At 41.7% G+C, this 27549-nt stretch overlaps 1 protein-coding gene across 11 annotated transcripts; it reads right to left on the reverse strand.

Moving 5' to 3' along the window:
• Positions 1–26348, reverse strand: LOC147133278 (pleckstrin homology-like domain family B member 1). 11 transcript variants are annotated; one of them, XM_086012850.1, is made up of 26 exons: positions 26195–26348; positions 25769–25992; positions 20422–20523; positions 20065–20188; positions 19316–19486; positions 18163–18288; positions 15983–16932; positions 12636–12836; positions 12313–12444; positions 12089–12226; positions 10435–10563; positions 9700–9855; positions 9481–9591; positions 9312–9401; positions 9089–9208; positions 8193–8315; positions 7909–8061; positions 7189–7329; positions 6383–6493; positions 6232–6298; positions 5900–6044; positions 5678–5768; positions 4249–4395; positions 3072–3291; positions 1627–1712; positions 1–734 (listed from the first exon to the last, which is right to left on the reverse strand). In XM_086012850.1, exons 3-26 carry the CDS (start codon positions 20479–20481, stop codon positions 594–596), a joined length of 3933 nt encoding a protein of 1310 aa, XP_085868976.1. In that variant the 5' UTR covers positions 20482–20523; positions 25769–25992; positions 26195–26348; the 3' UTR covers positions 1–593. The 11 variants fall into 11 exon arrangements, with proteins under 11 accessions (XP_085868976.1, XP_085868977.1, XP_085868975.1 ...); XM_086012851.1 differs by having other exon boundaries at positions 25752–25992; XM_086012849.1 differs by lacking the exons at positions 25769–25992; positions 26195–26348 and adding an exon at positions 23147–23267.
• Between the last annotated feature and the right edge of the window lie 1201 nt (positions 26349–27549).

The raw sequence follows: 27549 nt of genomic DNA on the forward strand, positions 1-27549 counted from the left end.
TAAGAGAAGCACCATATATTTTTATTTCTTTACATATGTAGATTTACAATTACATTATAAGACTTTAAAACGTAATCTGGATAATTTTTTTACATATTTGTGTAGAATACAGATATGTTGTAATTATAATCATATATAATCATCTTCCTGATGTCAAAGCTGCAGTATAAAGATTAAACAAGAAATTACTTGTCAGCAAGTTGCAAATGAATAAGCAACATTCAAAAAAATAAAAAATAAAAATAGTACTTTTCCTTTACTTGGTGGTGTTTCAAATTGGTTAAAAGTAACACAAGCGGAAATAGAAATGTATATAAAAAGAAACGTTAGTGACAACACTGCAATCGAAAAGATCGGCGTTCTTAAATTGTTTCTGTTAAACAATGCTGTATTGATCACAGAGAATGTAATGGATGGAGAGAAGCGCTCCCTCACGCTGGCTGATCCCCTTCAAGAGTTCCTTTCGAGCACTTCTGTCAGGACTTAAAGCTCTCAGCGGCCCACCGGGCCTTCACATCATCGGCGTCCTTGTGACATCCATTTCACCTTCCGTCGTTGCTCTCGCACCCTCTGTCATCCTTCCGCGAGGCCCCTCAGCTCATGAATTGCGTGTAGCCCTCGGCGCCCGTTACTATGACATCCATCCAGATCCTCATGGCCTCCGGGGACGGCGCCACCATGTAGTAAAGGCGGTCGTGAGTCTTCACACAGAAGGTCAGAGACGGGTTGGGGCTCTGGAGGATTTAGCGGAGAGGGTCAGATTCTTTGTTTCTTTGTCTTTAAAGAAAGCAACATGCACCTGTTGCATCTTTATCCTCTGAGACATGTCAGAAAACAGCAACGACAAATATGCAAGCATGTTGTGCCCCATGTGATTTTTTTTTGTCAGTAATGGATGGTAAGGCCTTTTTTGTTGGTCTACTGACCTACATTTACAAACGCTAATATTTATTTCGTGAAATAGTACATGCGTCTTGTGGCTCAATTTGGGGACAGTCTAAGGCGATTAATGATACTGATATTTTCAGAGATGTATGTGGTTATAGTCAGAGATGTCCACCTAGATTTTCGTAGAGACTGATCACAGTTCTGACATAAAATGATGTTAAGCTTTTTTTCTAATAGTGAACGTCTATGAGGAGATAAAGGCTTAATGCCCATTAAATCCAAAATACTGTGAAGATCGTTTTGATAGTTTCGGAGGTTGAAGTGGGCATGAGCAGAGATGTGCATGTAAACTTTGGTGAAGATGCATCGCGGTTTTCTGACATTAAGTGACGTTAAAGTGGAAGTCAATCCAAACATTTATTTTTTTCAAGAGTATGTTGCCCACTACTTGAAACAAAGGATACTGATAAGTATTGTGTTTGTGGAATAAGACAAATAACACGTTTTTAGCCATCTCCGGGGGCGGCCATTTTGTCACTTCTGTCGACTGAAAATGACATCACAACTGCTCAGGGCAGAGGTAACGCCCATTCACGGCTGACCTGTTTTCTGACGCCGAGCCACAGATCCACTTATGGATTTGGAGTGAAATTCAAATCAAGTTTGTTTGTTTGTTTTTTTAACATTCATGTTGGCCATGAGTGAGTAGTCCAGAAGAGATGAAGACGTGACAGTTACCTTGGCAGCAATGCGTAAGTGATCATAATAAACCTCTTCAATGGCCTGGAAGTAAATGAGTCCTTTCAGCTTGGTCTCATGCTTGTCTAGGAGAGAAGACAAAATATAACTTATAATACTGAATCTGACGTTTCAATTGATCAACAAATCTTGAGCACTATTGATACCCTTTTACTATATCATATACTCTTGTACATTTTCCAATATGTAAAATATAAAAGTTGCACATAGAGTAACGTTGGGAGGCCAGACAGGTAAATACAGAAAGTAAATACAAATACTTTTGATAAAAAGATAGCGGGAGAGAAAGAGAGGTAGACCAAAGTTTTTTTTCTTTTTTTCAAAGAGATAATCCAAGCGGAGCCTGGATAAAAGTTAATTGCAAGTACAAGTCTATTTCAAGCTTTGCCTGAAGTCTTAAACATCCCATTAATCGGACTTGTTTTCCCTCAGTCAAACACACCCATTGTCAAACCCAAAGATGCTCCAAGGATCAAACTTCTGAAGCGGCTAGACATCTCATTGTCAACAAAAAGTGTTTTGATATCACACTGCTATTCAAATAAGCCCCAAAAATGCATGAAGAGACAAAGATGCACTGAAAATTAAAGGCAACCTTTTGAAATGGTGCCAACGAACCCCCCGCCCCCCCACTTTCGCTTTTTTCCGTGAGCCAAAAGTGCTTAGTAATGAGATAAATGTTTTTCAAACGCAAGTTTCACTTTACCAGTCACGAACAAGCCAGGAGCTAGCCTTCACCCAAGAAAAACACTTCTCAGGAAACCATTGCATCTTATTTCATCACCATCATCATCATCACCATCGTCTTCATCGGGAGTGAGCTGGGTGAAAGGGCTAGACAAGTGAGCTCCCACACACACACACAGGGAACGTGGCCGCACGTGATTTCAAGATACTCGCTAATTATTTGGGTCGTAAAGTAACGCGTCCAAACACACTGACGAATTGTTCTGATAACTTGCTGTCCTCATTTAAAATCCAGCCGCTATTTTGACGGCGTCGATTTGGACTCACAAGTGCGAGAAAAGTCAGTCACCTAGTGCAGTTTTAATTAGCGTCCGCTTCCAGATGAACATTGAGAAACATAACAAGCTCCAGAACACCCTCGGTGTTGCTGTTGGCTCAAGTGCATTCGTCACGTTTGGAACCAAAAGTTTAAAAACAGAAAGTTCCGAGTTTATAATAAAGCACGGAATCCAGCTTGATCCCTTTAATCGGACGCCCTCTCTAAATTAATCCGTGGGCCTAATGGATTTATTGGGGTCTTTTAGAGGAAAAGAAGAATTGAAAAGAACAGCTTTTTTTCATTCTTTATTCTTTTCAGTGGGGATTTTTTTTTTAATGGTTTGGCTCAATAAATATTGGAAAATACTAATATACAATTTATGAGCCCTTATAAGATCATGACGTAAATAGATGCTTACCCACATAGTAGCAGAAATTCCTCTTGAGGCGGTCGAAAACGAACCAGCGTTTCTTCCACGATTTGATTTTGCCTCCCATCTTGACTAGATGACCTTTGCACATCTTTTCCGTGAGGATGACGAAGGGGCACGTGTCGATGCTGTGGCCCGACGACTCCACGTGCGCGCGCAAGTCAAACTCCTCCTTCAGGTTGGGCAGGTAGCGGGTCATCGGACGGGCCTGCAAAGGAAAGAAGGCATTTGGTATTTGTTGCGCAGGGGATTAAAAAAAAAAAGAAAAAAAAAAAAGGGAGGGTTGATTCTAAGGGCTCATGACTGACAGGGGGGTCCTAGAAATGTTGTAATCATGTTCAGAGTTGTGCACACACTAATATTATCATATGACAGTATACTGTATTATAATGTTATCATACAATTTTTATTTTGAGAGATTATTTTATAACACAGATCAGCTCTGTCGGTATTTATATTTGTACATTCATTGGTTTGGCATCTTGGCAAAATGAACAACATGCTACAACTTTAGGGGAAGTCATTGATGCGCTGGCTAGAAAACATGTTTTTAAACACTTGACAGTTTTAAAATAACAAACACTGGGGAACATGATTTTTGTTGAGTTATGTTCCTCAGCTGTTTTTAACTCATTTTTGGATGCGGAATCTAAAACTGATCTCAGTCAATACACTTGTGTTTCTAATATTAAGTCACTCATGTGTCACAATATAATTAGTATGATCAAAGCTGGGCGCTCCGCTTATGTGACGGACCGGTCCGTCAAACGCCCGTTTTGCTGACGATTGAAGGGAAAAATGTGAAAATAGATGAACCAAGCATAGACGGAAGCCCACTTTATTTTGTCTGCCATTTGTCAGTGGACGGTCATTAGTTTATTTTTCGGGGCGAGGGACGCCCGTTTAAAATTAGACATTTTGTTTAGCAATATTGTTCAAATTTAACCGGATTCTACAGTTCTGTTTACGATTCATATTTGGCATGAGAGTATTTGTTTTTGTTTGGAGAATATTTTTTTTTTCCCCTGGTGAGTCATAACAGAGAACCAGACAATTAAATGCAATCAGAATATGAATGTGTATTTTATATATTTTTCAGTACAAGCATCTTTCTTTGTGCTATCCCCCTTCATGTTATCGCCCCGCCTTCCCTGCTTGGACTGACCTGTGAAAAGTGTTTCTCCCTCATCTTCACCTCCTCCTCCACCAGCCTCCTCCTGTGGGCCGTCTCATCCAGAAGTCTTCTCTCGGCCTCCTCGCGCCTCTTCCGCTCCTCCTCCAGCAGATGCCGCCGAGTCTGCGCCTCCCTCTCCTGGGAGCAGATTGGGAGAGGAGAACGCAGAAAAAATAGCAAGAGGGAGAAACGGGGGAAAATCTGTTAATGGTAGGCAAATATTGCAATACAAAGTCAATTGGAGCCACCTGAGAGTTGAAATCCCAATCGCAGGTTTTGTCAAATACATCGCTGAAGTGTGTGTGTATAAAAGAGTATGCTTTGCTGATGTAAAATATTCCTTTGCTGCTTTTACAGTCTTACAGGTGAACGTACATTATGTCAACATGTAGAAACAATTCAAAGACGCAAAACAAAACTTACAACAGCATTTCGCCACCTCGAGAGAGTTTATCTCAATGGTGAAGGGTTGTACTTCAAAGTTTTAAGACTTGGTCTCGCGGTGGATGAGTATTTAGCACGTCTGACTGACAGTTCTGAGGTTCTGGGTTTGAACATTCATTAGAGCAAGGATGGGCAACTTAAATACTGGAGGGGGGACACATAGGATCACGCAGTTCCGAACGAGATGTGTGACAAAAATACCATGTGATCTTAGTATATATTTCATTTTTGATGATGCATATTCAATGCATGTATTAAAGATCCTGACCCAACAACAAAGGGCTTGAAGCAAACATAAAAATACTTTAATTTTCTTTTTCCAGTACATAGGGCTTTCTTGCATAAAATTTACCATTCAAGGATGGCACGAGACTGCTCAACAAGAGACCAACAAAAAGTGCCAGAACTCATTTCCTGCAATTTTTTCACAACAATCAGCTCACTCAAAATTGTAATATTATAGAGTTACAGTACTTTGTTTGTCCTGCGTGTCATTCCAAATCCCCCTCAAAATTATTAAGCCTACTCCCGTGGGGCAGTGTAAGAGCCAGTATAAGACGTGTCTGTCATTTAGAGGTGATAGGTGATATTACGACTTAAAACTACAGTCAACTTCTGCGTGCTCGTAGTTCGGCACCCACGAATTTGCATTACACGGATTGCTTCCCTTTTTCTTTTTCCGAGATGCTGCCCCCACCGACAGCCGTTTCCCCCCCCCTCGTTTTTCATGGAAAATGTATATTGAATGTTTATCTGCGTTTCTTGAAAATTTGTGGGGTTTGTTAAAAAAAAAAAAGAATAATTAAAGGAGTACATTTTTTCAAAAAACTATTCTGAAAATTAACCGAGGGGCCACTCAGAGTGTGGCCGTGGGCCGCATGGCGCAAGTTGCCCATCCCTGCAGTAGAGCAAGTTGTTTTGTGATGTCACAAGGTTATAAGTAACCATCTCTGATTGATAACAATTGAGATCTTACTCTGTGCTCAATGAGCCTGGCTTTCTCTTGCTGTGCCTCCTTTAACATCTTCTCCATCTCTTCTAACCTCTGGGTCTCCAAGCCGGAAGCACTAGGAAGAAAACAAACAAAATGCATTGTGATGTAAGTACCAAAACACAATTGTCCTCACTACAATTAAGTTACAATGGCAATAGAAAGACTGAAACGACTCCTTAGGGGATGGGACAGGCAGTCTCTCACCTTTCTGGGGTGCATGCTGAGTTACTGGTGGAGATGCTGGTCTCCAGGCTATCGGAGCTCTCCAGGCTCAAGGTGTCGTACGCCTGGTTGCCGCTAGGTGGACACTGATGATGCAAAATGGAGTGATGTACTGTAGGAGATTGATCTGTGCAAGAGGAAAGTGGTTAGACGGGTGTCATAGAAGTAGAGTGCCCTCTACTGATAATGTCAAGTCATTACCATGACTATTACGACACAAAGTAGAGTTGGCAATTTCTCCTGTTTGTGTCAAAATAGCCTGGCCTGGCCCGAGAGTTTGACATCTTGCCTAGAGGCTAATAGACTCAAAGTACCTTTATTCAGCTTCCTGCAGTCCATGTCCAATGGGTTTGACACTTCTTTCAGCATTAAGTGTAATCCCTTAGAGATGGAGAGAAGCATGACAATTTGAATACCTGACATGCATGCGATTCCATTGGACTTGTGTGGACAAAACGTTCTCACCTTGGAGGTTTTATCAAGTGTAAGAGTGGAGTGAGGCGCAGTGGTAACGGAGCTTACAGGAGGACATGACGCCGGGTGACCAACTTCACCATCTGATTTGGACTTCAGTAACTGAAAGAACAAAAAGCTGCTTTAGTCACACCAGGGGCGGAGCCATGGGTGGGCCTGGGTGTGCAAAAAAACGTATTTCATGCTGGGATGTCAGATTTATGTGAGGATGCGTCACGATCATATCAGGGCTTTTAATTGGCCCAAAACTAAGGTCAGTAGGTGCTAATTGGTTTAGTTTGTTATGGTTCCCATATATAGGGTTGCATTTTTTTAAGGATACCACATAATTTGTTGTGAATTCTTTTGTGAACCCCTGTGAGTCCCTGTTTCAGAACCACTGCTTTAAACAATTTAATTTGTTTAAAAACAACAAACTCGTAATTTTTTATATCATGTGGAATTTCACCTAAACGTAATGATTTATTGGGAAAAGTCAGTACAAAAATCCCTGACGATAACAGAAACTCATTTTTGCAGGATCAATACAATAAAGGTTAATGTGAAGTGACATTTTCAATTTATTCCGTCCTTTCTTCTACTGAGTAGACATCAAAGGAATCTAATCAAGTTGATGTTTGGATCTTTTATGATATGTTGTTGCCGTTTGCCCGTTTCCACCTCACTCTACTTTATGACAAAAATGCAGAGTGCTGTGGTCATGTTTGTTTTCATTGAGCTCGCTTTTGGTGTGTATTCTAACATGACCACCAGTTAGAGTACAAGAAGCAGTAAGACAGTGCAAATTATGAGTTTACCTGCCCATGCCTGCGTGCAGAAAAAGATTTTGCGGGCAGTGGTGGAGGGCATGATCGAGGCTCCCCTGCGGCCATGATGTCCTGGTACCAGCGCTCGAGGTTAATAGGAGGCATTGCATTCCTGCTCAGCTCAGGCTGGCTCTGAAGTGATGAAAAGCAGACCGGCCAAAATAGAAAGAGGCGGTGAAGCAGCAGGTGTGCCATCATCAACAAGGGCCAGTCATTTAGGCAGAAATAATAGGAGTGGAAAATCAACAGGCTTTTGATAAATGATGTGACCTTAAAGTGGAAGTCAACCCAAACATATTTTTTTCCCAGAATATATTCTATGCAGGCCCACTAGTTGAAATACGGCATTCTGATGAGTTAAGCAGCAAAATCCACCCGTTTTTAGCCAGCTCAGGGGGCGGCCATTTTGTCACTTCTGTCGATGACATCACAGTTGCTCACGGTCCTCAGATAACGACCAATCACATGTTTTCAGAAGCTGAGCCATGATTGGTCATTATCTGAGCCCTGAGCAACTTCGATGCCATCTTCAGTCGACAGAAGTGACAAAATGGCCGCCACCTGAGCTAGCTAAAACTTCCTCATATTCCACAAACACAATATTAATCAGAATGCCATGTTTATAGACTAGTGGGCCTGCATGAACATATTCTGTGAAAAAAATATGTTTGGGTTGACTTCCCTCTTTAATGGTTGGAGGAAGCAACAAACCTTTGCAGAGAGAAGGGAGGAAGGGCCACTTGAGTGGCATGTGAAGGTGGAGTCAGAGGAGGCAAGTTGGAATATTGCAATAGATGAGGAAGAGGAAGGATCAAGTCTCTGCACCCCAATAATGTGGCTTAACTGTCCCACCGTGATGTAGTCCTTCACACAGACGCATGAGAGAAGAAAAGGGAAGAGCAGAAAGTGGGGGAAAAGGAGGCGGCTTCCATTAGGAGGCCTAAACAAGTGGGAGAGTGCGCGACCGTATGGCAGAGATCAGGCAGGCTTTCTACCTCACATGGCACAGCGTCAGCCACAGCAAGGGGGAGGCAGTCAAGGGCAGCAGGGGAAGAAGAGGGAGGGTGCACACAAGCGTTTCCATACATCTTATAGACATCAGACATCCTGAGGTACTCCTGCATCGACAGCCAAAGATAAGCGGAGATAAGCCCGGCTAGCCACTACATTAGGCACAGGTACACCATCTAATGACATCCAATACGAGAGCTGTATCAAACCTTTTTTTAATGTACCATCAAAAAGCATATCACGTATAGACCAAACTGTTTAAAAACAATGTTTCTTGAGGTTTTTTGCTTTGACTTGAAGTATTAGCAGTGTGGTGGCAGGGAACTCAACTCACTTTACAAGGCAAATAGTGAACATTTTTTGAGGCTTCATGCTGGTTATTGCCACTCCCAGTGGAAGTTCATTGTCAAACTCAACAAAGAGAATTGCAACTTGTGTGTTCAAAAGATCCACACAGCTTTGTCTTTCAATCTGCTATTTTCAAGCTAATGCTAAGTAACATCTAGCCTATGTTGTGCTGCTATAGTTGAGATGTCTCAAAAATAGTGTATCCGTCTAACTGCGTTATACTGCCACCAGGTGGCCAAGGCGGGCACACCAGAAAGAGCTCTGCTGTCATTACACCAAAAACTTAACAGTGCACAATAATCATATTGTTAACAGAGTAACTGTGAGAATGTCAACCAAAACAGGATTTTTCACATTACATAGACAGCTCTTGTATTGAATCTCATTTCATTGTGCTGAAGATGCACCCTGTGTAGTAGATAAGACATGCCACCAATCAGAAAGCAAACACTTGGCTTCTACATTTAAAATGAACATGCTTGGAAGTCATATTCTGTTTATTCTTTTTTTTTTTTTTCCCACTCGCTTTTACCTCCTGTAGCCTAACAGGGTAGACTTCAGGGGAAGGGACTTGTAGGGTAGAGGAGGGACAAGGGCTATCAGAGGGATCGTCCTCATAAACAAGCTCGGGTTCGTTGATATGGAGTAAATCCTGTTCAAAAAATGTTATTGGGTTAGGACAATTAACATTAAAGTGTGTGCGCGCGTGTGTGTGTAGCCCTCCTTTACTAACGCTATCTTTTACTCCAACTCACCTCTTTCATTTTGCTGTCGCTCTTTGGGAAGTTCCTACCACCAGTCATGCTGTGGTACCTGCTCTCCAGGACGCACAACCTGTCCTGCTCCTACGAAGAAGAAGAAAATGATCCAGCGCATATTGTGCAACGTGCTTCTCACTTGTAGTTAGAGTGGCGCTTTTGGAACCTTCTGTAACAGCTGCAGAGTGGCCGCCCTTTCTTTCGCCATCCTGTCGCAGTCGTGAGTAGCTTGTAAGCCCAGCTGCTTCACCTGGGCATCCAGAGTAGCCATTTTCTCCTGAGAAGAAACGTCATGTTAAGCTTTATTAAGTTGCCGGTGTAGCATAGTGCACCGCTCGATGACCCACCCGTTATAATCGAAGTTTCTTTTCCTCCCACTTCTTACCTTCCTCTTGGCCACACTGCAGTGATACTCGGTTTGCTCCTGAAGAAACTGCGAGGACTGGGTCTCCTTTCGCTCTTCCAGACTGCTCTCCTCCTCTAGCTGGCAGAACTCCAGTTCCTCAAATTGCTTTGTGCCGGCTTCCAGAGCTTCGGCTTTCTATTCATCCACAGACACAAGTTTGCATAAAATATTTAGCTAAGAATCATCAGCAATCAAGAAGCATCATCCAACTGTTAATCCCTGCCACTTTGCAAAATTGTTTTTGAAAAACACCAATGTGATGAAAATGTTATTAATTCGGCATATCCTGCTATCCGACCAGGTATTGAGATTTTTTTTTGTACCTCCACATTACATGCGATAACATCCGGTAGTGCCTGAAAATATTAAACGATTAAAGGGGATTGTTGTAGTACAGTGCATGCGCAGTTTTAGAGCAAATGTGTTAATAAGATGAATGATTACAGTCAGATGTTGATTTTCATTCCGATAAAGGGAACCAGCAGATGTAAAGCGATTTGAGTGGCAAATGCATAGCCTGTAGCGTCATACTTACAAAAGGCATTGACTAGTAAGATCATTAAAGAATGATAGGCAGAACAAAAGAAGAAATCAGAGCACATTTATTATTATTCCTACATAATGGTTACGTCTGTCTGCATGTGCCTCTTTCTTTGGTGTTCAGTATATGGTAACTCACTGTTGCCAGCCAGTGGGCTGCGTGAGAACACTGACCCTGCTGAGCTGCTCCTGTAACTGTTCCCTTAGAGACAAGGGGCACTTATCAAACTGCCTCTTCAGCTCATTGTACTCATTCCTCTGCTTTTCCAGGACCTTCCGCTCAGCCGAGACATTAGCCCTCCCCTAAAAACATATGGAAACACACACACAAACACACGCACACAAAGAGTGTGTACACACTAGGAACGGGCATGATAAATCTGCTTAGCAGTTGTTGCCGTTTTCCGTTTAGCTACAGATGCAATTTAGCCAAAAGGAATGCAATACTTGGATGTAACCAGCAGAGGGCACAAGCAATTATGGCCCTTCCTGTGAGCTGCCTAAAATTGAACTACAAATATACATTCTGTAATACCAATGTAGAACAAAATAAAGAAATGTTAATTAGGGGAACTTTTAAATTCGAAGTTTGTTGCACACTTTGAACATTATTGTTGTAAAGGTCTTTGTGACCACTTGCTTGTAACCACGTGTTGTGGTTTTTTTCTCTGCTGCCATTTTGAGCAATGGAATTTGTGTATAACTTTTTTTTCCCCTCTGGTTGTATTCCCAAGGTCTTTATTATCAATGCTTCAATTTTTCAGCCATGTACAATGCACGAGGTGAATAAAAAAGGTGTTTGGATTTGTCAGGGGCCTGGTGCCACATATGCATATAACATGACGGTGTAAAGACTACAGTAGGCCCTACATGAAAGAGACTAGATCGTTCCAGACGTTCTTAAAATCAAGAAAGATTGAAATATGTATGGTTTTGTCTTTTTATTATTTTCTTATTATTTATACATACATTCAATGGAAAGTGGATGGAGTAAGATTCACCAAAATGTCAAAGTAAGCTAGCACATATATGAAAAAGTGCAGTTTCAGTATTTTGCAATTGCAAGTATGGGATTTTTGTTGCTAGGGTGCCTTTAGTCACTTGTTTGTGGTAACATGTTGACAAGCTCGTAATTGTCAACAAGGATATAAGTCATTTTGCCATTCGTTCTTGACTATTCTGTTTTAAACATGACGCTCAAATAAAGTGTAGGGGGGGTTCTAATTTAAAAGAAGGTTTCACTAAATCACTGCATTTCTTTTGGAAGGTTTCCTTGTGGAAACTAGTTTTAATGTTATGCCATCCAAAAATAATGATGAAAAAAAGTTTATAGTGATGTATATTGATCCCAAAATATTCATTTTTTATCGCTCAAGAAACTATGTACAAATGCCCATCCCTAGTCCACACACAATAATCTGAAAAGACAATAAAAAAGACAACTCAAATTCATGCAACCAAGCATTGCTGGCCAAGGCAGTTTAAGTAAGCAGAATGAAGCGTGCACGTTGTCATATTGTTAGAAGTTGAAATGCTTTGCTAATGTTGCTTAAAAGCACCCAAAGGTCTGAATCAGCAGTTAAGTGTTAATGAAATCCAGTTAAGCATGTGAGGAAAAATGTCTGAGTATACCATATTTCAAATGCAAGATCAACTTTGCTTTGTTACAAGTATCAATCGCAAAACAATCGGTTGAAATCTGAGAAAAGCGGCACTCTAGTAGGTTTTCAGCCCATACGGTATCAAACATTCACATGCATACACTTTTGAAGTTGTGGACTGTATGGTGTTTATTCCGCTTCAGAGTGTTGTGGCTGTGAGTGCAAACCTTGTCCTTCTCCCTCTGAGTGGCCTTGTTCAACTGGCTAAGTTTGAGCTGCAGCTGAGAAATGAGCTCCCGTTCGGCCTCCACCTGCTCCTCCTCTGCCTGCCTCTCGGCCTGCAGCAGAGCCTGCTCCATCTCCACCTGAGGGGACGCGTGATGAGTCACAGTCTGCACGCAGGGGGGCTAACTTTGGCACCGAATAAAGAAATGGTAAATGTGCTTTTCACCTCTTGATTGGTTTCTTTTAGCTGCTGCTCCAGCTCGCTGACTCTGTGCCTCAGGACATCCACCCTGGCCAACATCTTGCTCCTCTCCTCTTCCAGGAAAATCTGCTCCTGATCGGCTGACACCTCCTCACACTAATGTCAGGTTGGTATTAAAAATCATCAGAAAAAAAGTCACGCAACACAAATAAATATCTAGTTAGACCAAAAAAAAAAAAAAAAAATCATGTTAAAATACTGACACGTAAACTAATGAAAAAAAAAAAGCTTTCTTGTTCTCTTTCCAAAAAGGCTTGAATTCAAATAACACCGAATGCATTCATCACCTCTTGATGCGTGCTCTCAGTGCTGCTCGACTCCTCTGCCTGCGCCTCCTCATCGTTCTCCTTCGCCCTCTGCATATCGCCACCTGCACCCCTTCCTCCCCTTAGTAGTCCGCTCCTCACCACCTCCGCCAGCTCCATCGCACTGTCCTCATGGTTGTACCCGGCACACAGGTTCAGGATGGTCTCCAGCCTCTGTCGCTCCTACACAAGAGAGGCGAGACATCAAGAGGGCTTCATACTTGGTACGTACAGTAGATCCTATTGCGCTTGAAGAGACACCGTCCCGTTTTGAGCAGCTGTCGCAAAGCCGCAACGGCTAGACGGCTGTAATGTGATAGCAGGAGGCCCTAAGGCGGTGTATTTTGTCTTAGGAGGGGGCAAGCATAATGAAATCAGTTTGAATTTGTGACGACTTCTAACATGCACACTGCAGTTTTCATTTTTTTTATCAGCAGTGTTTGGAACGATTAATATTCATCAATTCCATCTCTACTTTGTAGTCATTGATCAGGCAAGGAAATTTTGTCAACTATGTAAGTGTCCAAATGGACACTCGACTAGCTCTAGAAACTATATCAAACCAGCAAATAGCAAAATAAATAAAAGATAATTAAATAATGGGGAGGGGGGCAATCGTGATAATGCCTTAGTTATTAGAATTAATTATTCGTTACTAAGGCACGATACAAAGCATGGGTAGTCTAATAAATGTGCAAGTTTGCCATTTTCAAATCCCAAGTGCCTTTTAAAGCGATCAAGAGGCAGTCTGTTGACCCTCATCACTGCAAACAATTGCAAACGCCCTCATTTACCAAAATAGGAGGGCAGAATACGTAATTATCATTCCCGCGGCACACAAATTAGAGTTCAGGCAAAAACAACTGGACCAGCAAGACAAACAACTACTTTTAGGCAGCTGACTTTTAAGTCATCTAGTTGCTAAAATAAACACCAAACTGAGAGCAAAACTACAATTCGAAGTGCTGAGGTCCTGTTTTATTATAAAAAGTGGTCATTAAACGGCGGTGAACCGAAATGTTAAATAAATAGGTCATGAAGATAGAGACCTCTTTGGATTCAACAGCTCGTAACATTTAGACTTCATTTAAGAATTGCGAGTTTGCAAGAGCTGAAATACTCAGACTGTGTTACAAGTGAGGCAACTTCCCCCGTTGTGATAATTCTAAAATTAACTTTTCTATTCTGTCACTTTCTCCCTTGCAGTGACCTTTGCTTTTATCAAGAGGTGAAGCGCAACATGCTTATACAGCCCAGATGTTTTGCACGCTAAGAGGAAATCCTCTCTTTGTCCTCACTTATGTAATTTTGCTATTTGCTATATAATTTTGGGATTTTTTTTTTTATGTCTTAAAGCTGTTAACGATGGATGTAAATTAAATTATGTTAGAAAAGATAAGACATTTATATATTCACATACATGTTCTCATGAGTCAGTCGTATTTACGGTCCACTATAGTTCTAATGTCCTGTTACTCTTGTGTATCATGTTTTTAATCCATTCCAAAGTTTGAGCCAGCATGGTAACTGCATACAAGTGAATAAATAAATGTATTTTCCTGATTTGTTCCTGGCTGCTAAATTTGGTCGTAAAATTATTAGTGTCCCAACAGAACGAAAATATTTCCTGCAAACTGTTCTCCCATATTCTGCTCTCAAGGTTCCAATAAGCACCATAGGGAAGTTTACTTAAAAAAAAAAAAAAAAACATCCTTTGTTTATACTGACTGACAGCACATCCAGAAAAGAAAAAAAATCCAGCTGAGTAGTCAATCTAATGCAAATGTTAAACACAGATCACGGGTATCTGTATGCCAAGCTGAAGAATTGGTCACAATGTTAGGTACAACTGCATAGTCTTATACATATAATATATACAGTATCATGATCTATAAAACAAGACTTTCTTTCCTCATTTTCTTATTTAGAACAGTTCTACATTTAATCAATGCTTCTCATTAAATGCATGGCTGTATCAAGCAACAACTTCATGTCGTGGCTGACGAGTGTGAAGTAAAGCCTTCGCGTGTTTGCATGCCCATCGACGACTGTAAACTGTCCCATTCAATTGCATATTGCCAGTAACTCTTATTTGTCATCAGAGACCTCAGAGTTCCTGAAATAGTTCTCACCCACCCCCTGGCCCCTGTGGTCACCTCAGCTGTCAAAAGCCAGCTGGAGCGGGGGGGCCTACAGTGGGCGTGGCTAGATGACGGACAGCAAGTGTGTCATCTAGACACGTTTGTATGGGCAAACATACGCTTGCTTTGAAAGCATGAACGAACGTCATTTCACGTTGCTTGTAAATAGTGTTGAGTAATAAGCAGCTATGCTCACTCTGCTCATAAGACTTTTGAGGAGAATGTGTCAGCCGGCGCTACCCGCGCCGCTTATGCCAGTTACACTGCGGGGTGACGAGCAAGTGACTGTGAGTCAAAAGATTAAGACAAGGGTGGAGGGTATGCATGTATAAATTAGTCTTCCGCTTTAATATTTGCGTCACGTACTTTTAAATAATAAATATTAAAAGTCCTTTTTTTTTCTTTGTTTAATTTTTTGTTGTTGTTGTTTTTTTTTTTTTAGCTCCAGACAGACTAATAAAACTTTTATAAGGCAAGATTATTTTTTTTAAATGCATGTTGTCTCTATATTTTTTTTTTTCAGTCTTGCCATAAAACAATATACAAACATGCAGAGGGGGGAGAAATTGAAACAAGTAGACATACTTTTGTCCTTTAAAATCATGTGTCACCATACTGTCATTTTGATACTATTAAAGTGGGATAGCTTTGTATACCCGCAAGCATTAAGTAATACTGTAATCAACCTCAGTCTTCTTCCCCAAAACAGGTTCATTAAAGACTCTAAATTGTGTGTGAATGTGGCTACACGTGCCCTGCAATTGGCTGGTAACCAGTCCAGGGTGTACCCCTCACATCTGGGACAGGCTCCAGCTTACGTGTGACCCTAGTGAGGATAAGTGATATAAAAAAATGGCTGGCTCGATGGATTTATACTGTCAAGTAACAATTCAGCATGATTTTTTAGTTTGCAGGTTTTAGTTTGCAGTGATGTCGAATTGCACCGTATCAATGAAGACCTTTTTGTTCTATTGTGTCCAACTCATCCATCCATCCATTTTCAACACTGCTTATCCAGTGCAGGGTGTCACCTTGGCTAAAAAAAAATATAAAAAATAGGCAGATGTAACACATTCACAGACATAGCAATAGATAATGAGCCACCTACAAGATTAAAGTTTCAATTTGGATTTGATCTGGATCAAAGTGTTTTATCATGAAATTCCTACTGTCAGGTGCCTCACTTACCAGCTTCTCCATTTCCTGCTCACGCAGCCTCTCCTCTCTCTGCCAGCGGTGGTACTCCAGCAGTTCATCCTCATTGTCGCTAATGGCAGATATGCTATTCTTGCGCTCCCGAGAATACGGTTTCACAATATTGGCGTCGTTGCATGATCCGATGTTCTCACGAAAGGGCTTTCTTTGGCTGGGAGGGCTCGTGGCAGGAGATGAGCCGAACAGAGGACCTGAGATGAGGGTGTTAGTCTGATGTCTGCTTCCGGTCTCCAGGGCGCTCACGGGGGATGGATTGTGGGCGTACAAGGCCCTCATAGCCTCAGCCTTAGAGGGGGCTGCGGGTTTGCGATGAGTCTTCGGGCTCTGCTGGACGGATTTGCCGGTCAAACTCTGCGATCCTGGAGTCCCTCTGCGGGACGTGTAAGGACTCAGAGGAGGAAGGTTGGTGGAACCGCTCGACTCGAGAGTCCGAAGTGGTTCTCGCCTGGGACTTGGGTGTCTCCTCTGGAGGGAGGAACCTCTCAGTTGAGGGCTGGACGGAGCCGCCGGTGAAGAGTTGTGACCTATGCCCTGTCCGGAACTCCTGCCGGGCAGTGTGGGGCTTGACGTGACCTCTGACCTGGCATTCCTCAGAAGCTTCGGGCTGTCTTGTACTCGCTGCCCATCGCTAGCACAACTTGAGGTCATAGAGATGGATGTCCGTGGATGAGGCACAGGCATGTTGGACCGGGGAGGCACAAGTGGAGCATTTCCCACAGTGCTGTTGCTCTCATCTCTTGCGGTGCTGCTTCTACCGTTAAGCACGTTCTGAGAAGGCTGGGGAAGGGAGGCTTTAGCTGTTTTGGGGGATGATGGCACCTTCTGTGAGCGACTGCCGTGGATGTCCTTCGCTAAGGTGCTGATTTTGGAGCCGCCATTGCTGGAAAAAGACTGGTGAGTCCCATTCAGGATGCTATGGGAGTCTGCAGGAGGGGGGTGAGAAACACTTGTGCATAAGGATTGCTGTTAAATAAACAACTAGGCACACTCAGAAGAACAGTTGCGAGTAAACAAACAGAGGAGGAATGTATTCCGACACATTTGGCAGCCCCTAAAAGGAAGAATAGGCCTGCTTGAAAATGTTAGTGCAAACACGTACAGACATTGTTTCTTTGTTGGCTAAGGTAGTGATAAACGTCTAGGGGCCCGTGTTCTGTGGTCGGGATGTTATGCTGTTCAGTTGTGTAGTAATCCTTCAGGGATCTGGAGCTGCTAAATATAAAAGCTGCAGCCATGTGCCTCACATGAAATCCGGGCTTGGTCAGGAAAGAATGGGCCCAACACTGGGCAGGGTGTGGCTTTTTACGGCTCTTTATGTCCAATAAGGTCAGAGAAGAATGAAATAAAGATCGCTGGAACAAAAAAGTTGAACGCAGTTGCACTCATAATGGGTTATACTCATTAGCCAATTCATTAAGCGCACACAGTCTGATGTGGTCCAAGATAAGTATATTTTTATTGAGAGGTATTAATAAAAAATGTTGTAGTAGTTTGCAGTGGGGTGAAACACAGCATCACACTCAGGGGTGTTTCTAATATTGTGGATATCTTAGTTAGCTATAAACGGTGTGAGCTGCAAAATATTACATTTTGGATGGAGGTTGTAATTGGATTAATTATTACATTAGGTAGGAAATGTCTGGGAGATCTCCGATGAAATAAAAATGCCATATCTTCCTTGTAAATTGAGAGTTTGTAGACCATTCTGAAACAATAATTGTATTTGACAATGGGGACACACCTCGAGTGTAAAGCAGCGATTTAAATGAACCAGATTCCCTAGAATCTGGGCCGCAGATAATTAGTCCTCAACAATCTATTTTGGAATCAACTCATGGATGACGACCAAAGGTTCTTCAAAATTCTAAGACCAAAAAAGCGGCGATATGGGAGTGAAAATTCAGAGCAAAAACGATTTGATTTGATGAATGTAAACCATTCCTTGCTTTTAATGATGACATTTTGTTTTTGTAGAGCATTATTATTTATAATTAAATCAACCCAATTAAAAGACTTGATTGTGGTGATATGTCCTGGCCAAGAATTTATGCTCTTACAATACTGTAAGGTTAGACCCAAACACCCAGAAGAAGCTAATTAACCACATATTTGTTGCTGGCCATCTTACTTTAATATGGATATGGATTCTTTACCGGAATGTTGTGTTTTTGATGTGCTTAGTGCTTGGCTTCCCCCGGGCAGCATGTTCTTCATCCTCAGGGCCTCTTCAGGATGGTTGAAGCGGAAAAAGGTTGACTGACCAAAACACAGCATGCAGCCTGTCAATAAAGAAAAAGATCATGTGAGCAACTACTAGTTGTCGCGATCAACTTAAATAGGTGTTTATGCCTCCTTAAAAACATCCTTAGAATGTTTGAGCAATCCATTGGTGCTACATTGTGGATAGATACGTCGCCATATGCAATTTAACTGGATTAAAAGAAAAAAAATTATATGACAAAAGAAACATACTTTTCCAGATCACACAGTAGATCCACTTCCTTTACGAAGATACTATATATAAGATTGATGGAAGATAGATTGTTTATTGTTCAATTATTGATTGTTATTTCTACCCCTCTGATACAGCTAAATAAAGCACAGAAATATTCTATCTCAAAGTGAGTATTATATTCTCGGAAAGGACATAACATTTGAGACAGCTCTGGATATCATTATAGTACAGATATACTGTATCTAATGTGGGAATTTAATATGATTTAGGGTAAGTTAGCAAAAAAAAAAATAACATGATGTTTAATGTGATTAAAGTGTTACCATGTTTAAACTGTCTTGCCAAAGACTTTGGTGATCAAAAAGTTCAAACTCACGTGCAATTAATCAGTGAGTGAATATGACTCCTTGCTCAGCATTTCCAATGGCTTGTCTAATTCCTGAGATGATGGTTTTCATCCAATGGATAGTCCACAGATGGAATGAAAAGGCATTCAATATCCACATGGCATTAATGCAACTTATATTTAAAAATTTTTAAAAAAGCAAATTCCCCTTTTCTTGAAATGTCGGTCCTCTGGATTAAAAAAAAAATTTTATACTGAGCGGCTGCTGCCTCTACACACATCGACTGATAGCTTTAAATGACATTGGGTGTAGCTGCTGGCTCAGATCCCAAGGAACGGTTCAACGGAGTGGGCGGGACTGTGCTGATGCCCTTTTTGCTGTAAGTAGGCATGTTATTGTAAACGCAAGAACCTGGACTGGGACACTCATTGAATTGAGAGCACAATTTATATTCAACAGTTTGTTGTTGTTTGCGTGGGTCGTTTTAGCAAGGCTTTCTTCTACCTTGTGATAGACGATACGGTTTGGTGACGGGGAGTCCATCTATGGCGCATTGGTTCCCACACGGGTACAAGGTAATGGTGCCCGCCTGGTTTTCAATGTAGCAATGCTGAGCTTTAATTCCAGGGCCCAGTAAAGAGATGTCAGTGTCTCCACTGCCCAGTGTGGTTCTCCCTGCAAGAAAAACAACATGTTCCCAGCGTCATTTACTGGAGCTCCACGTGCACCCGTGAATACCTTTGTGATGTATTCTTAGGCACGCCGCGCAAAGGCAGCGCCGGAGCTCGCTCGTAACAGAGGTCAACACCGCCTGGGCGGGGTTACAAACGTCATCGACACATAGCTTAGTGCAGAGTGGCAGGTGGTACGCTGCAGAGATATGCTAAGGATGGTAGTGTCTGATGTCATTTGATTGACTCAGTCCGGATTGGAAAGTTGGAGCTCTCGGAAGTGAGACTATTTTCTGGAAAGACGCCCACAGTATTTTTGTTTCCTCGGCACTGTGTCGTCAACACATTTTTGGCATGTGAAAAAACAAAACAATTCTAAATGGAATCTCTCCTTTTGGGTACGAATAAATATTGTTAGCATTATATTATGTCATGTTTTATTTTATACCACCGACCAACAGATAGACTGATAACTGGTGGAGCTGTGCACAATACCTTATACTGACACGCATTGATTATCACACCAAACAGAACATTGCAGCAGTCATTTGAGACACACACATACTGGACACACATCTTTACCTTCCTGCAGTGGCAGCAAGGTGATTGCTGTGCTCAAGCGTCCACTTCCCAAACTGACCAGGTGAGGGCGCTCTGCCTGGACTTTCAGGGACTTGCCAGTCTCAATCAGGTCTAAAGGAGTACCCTGTCAAAGCAAGATGAATTGGAATGATTAAGTGTAGAATTTTTTTTCCCCCATTCAAATATGTCTTTATAATTCAGGAGAAGCACAACAACTATAGTCCATCTCATAAAGTAGAACACCGATGGATCGTGCAGGTTGTCATCCACATTAGATTGATTTCAGTAGCAAGTGGCATAGCTATTAGCATCATTTCGATCCAGTCGCATTTCCTTTAATTGTGACAAAAGCCTCACCTGCAGGACCTGGTGTGTCTCTCGGCCACGCTCCAATTGACCCCTGCCCCTGCGTTCCATGTCTGCTGGTCTGATGTCCGAATTATCAGACACCTGATGCTCCTGAAGGCAACACGCCGATGGACGCACATGGAAAGAGAGGAGTGGAAATAAACGGGAGCGCTGGGAATCCTGCCACTACAGTTGTACTACAATGGGAACAGTGCCTTCCATAGAGAACCTCATGCCCCAGTTATAAGCCCACGTGATGCTGTCTATTATACTGGGGGATTGTTTCTCCAGGGCTTGTTGGGTAGAATGGTGGCACTGATTTACGGCTCAATGCGAGAAAGATTCTTGATGATGAGCATAGATTTGACAACACAAGTGGCGTTTTGCTCTTTTGCAATTACAGACTTGCTTCGCAGGTGCTGAACACATGAGGGTCACATTGCATTTTCTACCTTCACCAAGATGACTCACACAGATACAAACTATGTCTGCAGACAGATGTTACAGATTACACCCAGCTGTCTGCGTATCATGGTCACATCAGAAGAGAGGAAGAGAGGGGAAACAAGCATCGACCATGTTCCAGACATGACTCAAACGGCCACATGTGGACACATAAACAGCCACGTTACTCCTCAAAATATCAAAAACTGACCCCTGCGTCTTTCACTCACACATTTTTCAGATCATCAGTTCACCCAATGTATTTGACTCGTCGGGATAAATAAATGATCAACCAGTTGACGGGAATACACCCCCTAGTTTGTTTTGCTGAAAATGTGCCGGTTTTGAGGGTGAGGCCGTGTCTCTAAAGTTGAGTCACTGGTCATCCACACCCATAGACTGCTGGGTCAATGGCTGGTATGGATTTCATTAACATGATGACTACAAGCATAGTTAAGGGTGGATTCATGTTAAGCAGCCAGTTTCTTTCACAAAGATTGTATTTTCCCCGGAGTCAGCACTTAATCGCCAAGCCGTTGAATTACGGTACACCTGTCAATTCGATCCGTGACTACGGCGCATGCCACGCGCAAACAGCCCACAGCGTCAACAACGTCATCAAGCAATCAAGCATTTGCTGCTTATCAGAAGCTAACTATGCGAGCTGATGCTAATCTGTGCATCCAGCAACAACAACAAAAAAAGCAGATCTGATTACCTATTGATATTGACAGCGATTCAGAAAGTGGAGTTTGGCAGTGGTGGCAGATCTTGACGGATGGGCAAAGCCTTCCATAAACTCCACTATTTGTAAAAAAGGAATAAAAAAATCGACTTTTAATAATAGGTCCCCTTTAAAGTGAAACGCAATCATTCCAGGATGTTGGTTAACGTCCGAATTGTTCTGATGTCAAAACACGACTTCAAAAACCGCCCCGACAAGCTATTCCAATATGGAAATGATCAATGGCAAATACAAGCATGTTGAGCAGAGAAGGTGCTGTGCGTGTGTGGCATTACATTTTTAAACTGCCATACGAGTGTAAAAAATAAGCTAACCCCGGAGGCCTTGCATGATATACGCGTGTGGGACGTCAGGGATGAAAGCGGTTAGAACTGTGAAGTTTTGCGCAATTTAGAGACTATTCAACCATGGCAGTGAATGACCAACACATTACGGTGAAACCGTTGAGCACAGTTGTCATGCTAACACACTTGGATAAAATGGACCAAAGAAGATTGCTTTGCTTTGCCGCACAGTAGCATCAGTGTGAATGACTCTCTTAACTCATTCGGTGCCAGACCCTCTTTTACCCTAACGTTTGAAAAATATTAAAAAAGATTTAAAAAATGTCTGGGATTGAATGGCTGGACTGTGAAAAGACAAATAAATATCTGCTTGACAGTGAATGAGTTTTAATGAAAGACATTTTCCACTGATCCTGCAAGACTCACCAAATAACCACATCAGCTTCATGGCACAACATCACACGGCTGATGCAGCAAAGCAAATGCCCAAGCACTTCGTTGCGCTATTCTCACATCAGTGACTGACAGAAATGCATTAAAAAGCCCCAAACCATCCACAGCTGCTGGCCTTCTAAGTTTAGCCTGAACTGGCTGAGACAACAGGGCGTTGTGTCTGCTTCTGATGTCACTCCAGATGAGAATGCCGGGTGAAACCGCTTTATGTGACAATCCCGTCCAGTGTGTTCTAAGTCTGAGTGGACCCAGTGACACGGAGAACAGACCGTGCTCTGACACCGGAGAACTTCGCGTGTCTCCTGCCAGCCCCCACTGGCTGTCAACGCTCACGGCCTCATGCGCGCCACGCAGTCACACGCGGTAGGAGAGCCGGCCGGGGCCGGTGTGTCGCGCGCGCGCGCGCGTGTGTGTGTGTGTGTGTGTGACTCACGCATGCGCACGCATATGCTCTCGCCACCTCCCACAAGCCTCGCTCATTTCAACGAACACACCCAAAGCCAGAGAGGGGTTTTAAATGCGTGCAAATGCGTGGCCTTCCAAAGCAACCTGTCATTATTGGGCCGGTTATGTCCTTCAGAGCGGCCATGAGCTTCTGAAAATAGACACCACCAGCCGCAGAGTCTGGGCTGTGACTTTTAAAGAGAAATCACATCTGCTTTAGGGAGGCAAAACGAGGAAGGAATTAGAGAAATATATGCTTTGGCTGATGAAATGATGAGGATAACGCAATATGATAGAAAAGCAAGTGGTATCGCTAAACATTCTACAATTTGTTTTTTTATACTGATGCACATGCAGTACATACCATCTTTCTACTCTCACAGAGTCCCAAAAAGAGTTATAATTATCCATGAGTTAGTTTGCAATCCAGTATTCCATATACGGCGGTGTCCACATTGTTGTTAATGTCTGGCCTGAAGCTGGTTTTATTCTCCCACTGAGTTCCTTGACTTTTTTTTCCCTCCTCCCAGCCCCTTCTCCTCCCCATCCTGGTGCAGAGTTACTTCCCTGACCTACAGTATTTTTTTTTTCGACTTGTCCTTCCTTTGACGACAGAAAATCCCACGGGACAACTTTCAAAGACCACCCTAGGTGGTCAAAAGAGGCTCAAGTCAAACTCTTCTCTGTAAATAGTTTGATGGCAAAGCAGGTGTTAATAGCCTTTAACAGAATGGGAAGAGCAGATAGGAATGATGGGGGTGCTCTATGTTTGATGAAATAAAAAGGGGTATTTCCATTTAAAATGGTGATTTCATCTTTCATGGTGACATAACTATTGCATGATGGGATTGAGAAACACCACAGGAAGGGAGCAAACACATGCACATCTTTCCAGGCATCCCCCAGGAAAGGATGGACTCAAAGGCCAATGGAGAGAGTGGAAGTGAGTGGGAGAAAGAGCCCACTTTTCCCATGAAACAGGCCCAGAGAAGAGATGGAGGAAATAAAACAGATGATGAGTCACTAAGGAAAACTACAACAACAAACAGTGAAGAAACCAGACCAATTTGTATTTAAAAAAAAAAAAAAAAAACTCTGTTGTGAAGCTGTTTTATTTGGAAGCACCATAAGATTCCAAATGTAATAATCAGCGCAACTAAAAATGTAATACGTATAAGTGTTGTAAATCCCAATTGAGCTTTCTAATTCGTCTATTGCATAATGGGCACATATATTTATATATATATAATATTAACATAAATAACCCACATGGTAAACTACCCTTGTTTTTTTTCTTCTACTTGTTCTAGATTATTTTTCCATGCATAGGTTAGGCTTTTTTTTTTTCTTATTCTTTTTTTTTTCTAATCCTACTTTGGGCTCCATGCAAATGAAACTGCTGCTAGGTGGAACCAATGTGTTTGCACCGTACATACAGATAGACTAATTCCATTCTATAGAATATATGACAATAAACATCTGTACAGCTCTACTTGAAAAGAACCACTCAATAGGTATTAAAGTAGCTAAGATTACTTCAAATGTACGGACAAATATTACTGCCAAAGATCAATTCTAATCAGTTGCTTCCCCCTCGATATCATACTAAAGGACTATTTAATGTGCCGTGTTTCGAAACTGGTGGAGTCACGTTTTTTAATGAGCAACAGGCAGTGTATTAATAAGCAGTGTTATTGCAGTGTTATCTTGATCACGTAACGTTCGATAAAAAACTTTCATCCTCGCATTCTCGTTGGAGTTTGAACTGGACCGCCGTGGGCATCTGCTGGTTACAGTGGTTTCTGAGGTTTCTAAGGAATGGTGTAGACTGCTGAACTCATGTGACCTGCTGTCACAAAGAATATTCGTCACCGAGCAGGAGATGTGTGCAGGATGTCTGCATGAATGACCGCAGAAAGGTGAAAGACGAGAGACTAGACCAGATGGCAATGGAAACAGTTAGCTTTTACGACAGCGGCCGTGCACGTCATTATCAGACGGCTTCACACACGTGCACCAGTTTCTGATCACCTTGTACAGATCTTGAATAAAAGCACTTGTATTAGACAGATTCAATGCACTAGAGGCCATATTGTGGGTCAATAGAACTATAAAGTGCCTCATCAAAATCACTCAGTCGTCATGAAAATGTAGCAAAGTAAAGTCATTTTCTACCATTTATGTTTTGTTAGACGTGATTTTGGCATGTGCCACTCACTGCTCTGCTTACTACATTGTGTGTAATAAGTGATTCTTATTTATGTGCTTTTATCATCCACCACAAATCATTTGTAACTAAGCAACTTTGATCCTGAACTGTTTTTTCTATTTTCATTGTGACATTGAACAATTTGCATGTGTTCCAGAAATTCCTCTCTACTCTGTCATTAAGTGTCCTTTAAGAAACGCTCTGATGTTCTTAGTGTCATTACGACCAGCATTTTTCGTTCTAAAATGGAGGATGAAACAATTGCCCGTTACAGAGTTAGTAGAGTATTTACACTTTTGTAATTTTGTGAAATCATATTGTGTGTATCTGGATGTTGTCAAGTTTAACATGTCCAGTCTGTCATAGTGGAATATATATATATATATATATATATATATATATATATATATATATATATATATATATATATATATATATATATATATATATATATATATATATATATATATATATATATATATATATATATATATATATATATATATATATATATATATATATATATATATATATATATTTTTTTTTTTTTTTAACTTTCAGAAATTCAAAATACATTTGTTAAACACTACATAGTCCGCTTGCAAATTGAATCATGTTGCTAAGCAAAAGTCCACCATTGTGCTTATAAAAATGCTAATGTCCACCCTTTCAGCAGTGCTAAGAGATTAAAATGCACCTCTAGGTACTGTACTGATATTCACAATATTTTCACCTCTCTCCTGATACATTTTTAACTTACAAATATGCTGTACTCACTCAGGCACGCGTGCACCTCATAATCCTGTTCAGCAAATTCTTCATCTGCCGTAATTCCTCAACAGTGCATTACTGGACAAATGAGCTCCAAGGGCAGCCTGAAGAGCATGCAAACTTATAACAAAAGCGTCCATTCATGGTGCTTCCAGCTCATGTTCTCACTCTCTGGGCTATGAGGTGATTCCACCTGCTTCAAGTGTACTTCACTTTAGTTGGCACAGCACCTGGGAGATGTGAAAAAAATAAAGAAATATACATGAACTTCTCGCACGGATATGACACAGTAAATACGACATAACTGGATCATAATTGGATGACAACCATGAGTATAATGCCATGCTACTACAATAGCCCCTTTATCTAAACTCTCTCCCACATGCAAACGCTGCCATACTCAGGCAAACAAATATTTTAGCGTCTCGTTACCCAATCTGGCTGGGAGCATCATCCTGTTTCCTGTGAAGCGATTTAGATGAAAGATGATGAACAAACAAGACGAGACAGCTGCTCAAATCCTTACAAGTCTCCCCTTCTTCCAGAGGAGGAAAATATGTTACGTTCCACTCAGTGCCTCCACATCTAACATGCATCTTGCTGCCAGGCCCATCCCTCTTTCCAACCCTCGCTCGCCTCACCTATCATTTCCTATGCTATTGTTAAATCCAACCCACGGTCTCTTTGTGTGGCTCAGTGCTCAAAAGCTATTTGACCTCAAGATTGAATGACTTTTATCACATTTGCAAAAACTTTTAACCTATTTGGACCGACACTGTCTGCAAGTTGAACGATCGAGGCATGTGTGAAGCAGACACTTTCGTGGAACAATCGACAAACCAGACGTGTGCTTTGTCACAGTTGAAAAGTGCTCAGCTGGAAATTACAGTCATCACAGCCAAAGGATATTTTGAAAAATCCTCCCCGCTTGGAATTTTTAGCTTGGCAGTTTGCGTTCGTGGACACGTTGTCAAGACCAGAGTAATTGGTTCAGGGTGTCCTGGGCTCTGTGCTAACTAACTCAGTCAGTGTGTTAAGCTGCTTTTGCTGCTAATAAAACAGAGATGTCAAAAACGTCTGCAATAGTTACACACAGTGGAAAAGACATTAGGGGGAATGCGGCATCTGCATTACACATCGTAATTAATCACATTTATAACTCTATTTTTCCCTCTCCTGCTGCGCCACGACATAGCTTGTTTCCATTTGATCAATTTGATCCTGCTCATCAGTTTTCCACTCAAATACAGTACATATTTAGGCAATTAATCACATGGAATGTGTCAACCTTTGACACATTTTGGATGCCACCAGTAAAAAAAAGGAAATAATTTCTTGCAGGATCAATGAATTTGAGCTATACGTTTGTTGGCAAGCAACCCATCGGCTCCAACGTGATCTAATATGCAGATGATACCCAACCCACTGTGCCAGATTGCTTCAGCATGGCCATATTCTTCTCGACCAGGAAGTGGCAAGTGCTCAGGGCATTGTGAGAGTTGTCATGGCGGAGCAGCCACAAATTGTCCTACCACAACTCTCACCTCTTCTCACACGCTGAATGAAGCACGCGCCAGAGAATCCCATTGTACTGTCAATGTTCTGGCGCGTGCTTCATTCAGGAAACACTGAAATATTGTGTTTGAAATTGTTTTTTTTTTTCTTTTGTTGTTGATATCTTTCATTAATTTGCATGTATATTTTACATAATGGAAATACATTTGAGATGTTTCAGGTATCAAATTTCTAATTCACACCTTAAAAATACTTGACAAAATGTTACCTAT

This window comes from Filicampus tigris, chromosome 17 (genome assembly GCF_054856515.1).
Source record: "Filicampus tigris isolate MCC_2025a chromosome 17, RoL_Ftig_1.0, whole genome shotgun sequence".
Classification (NCBI taxonomy): Eukaryota; Metazoa; Chordata; class Actinopteri; order Syngnathiformes; family Syngnathidae; genus Filicampus; species Filicampus tigris.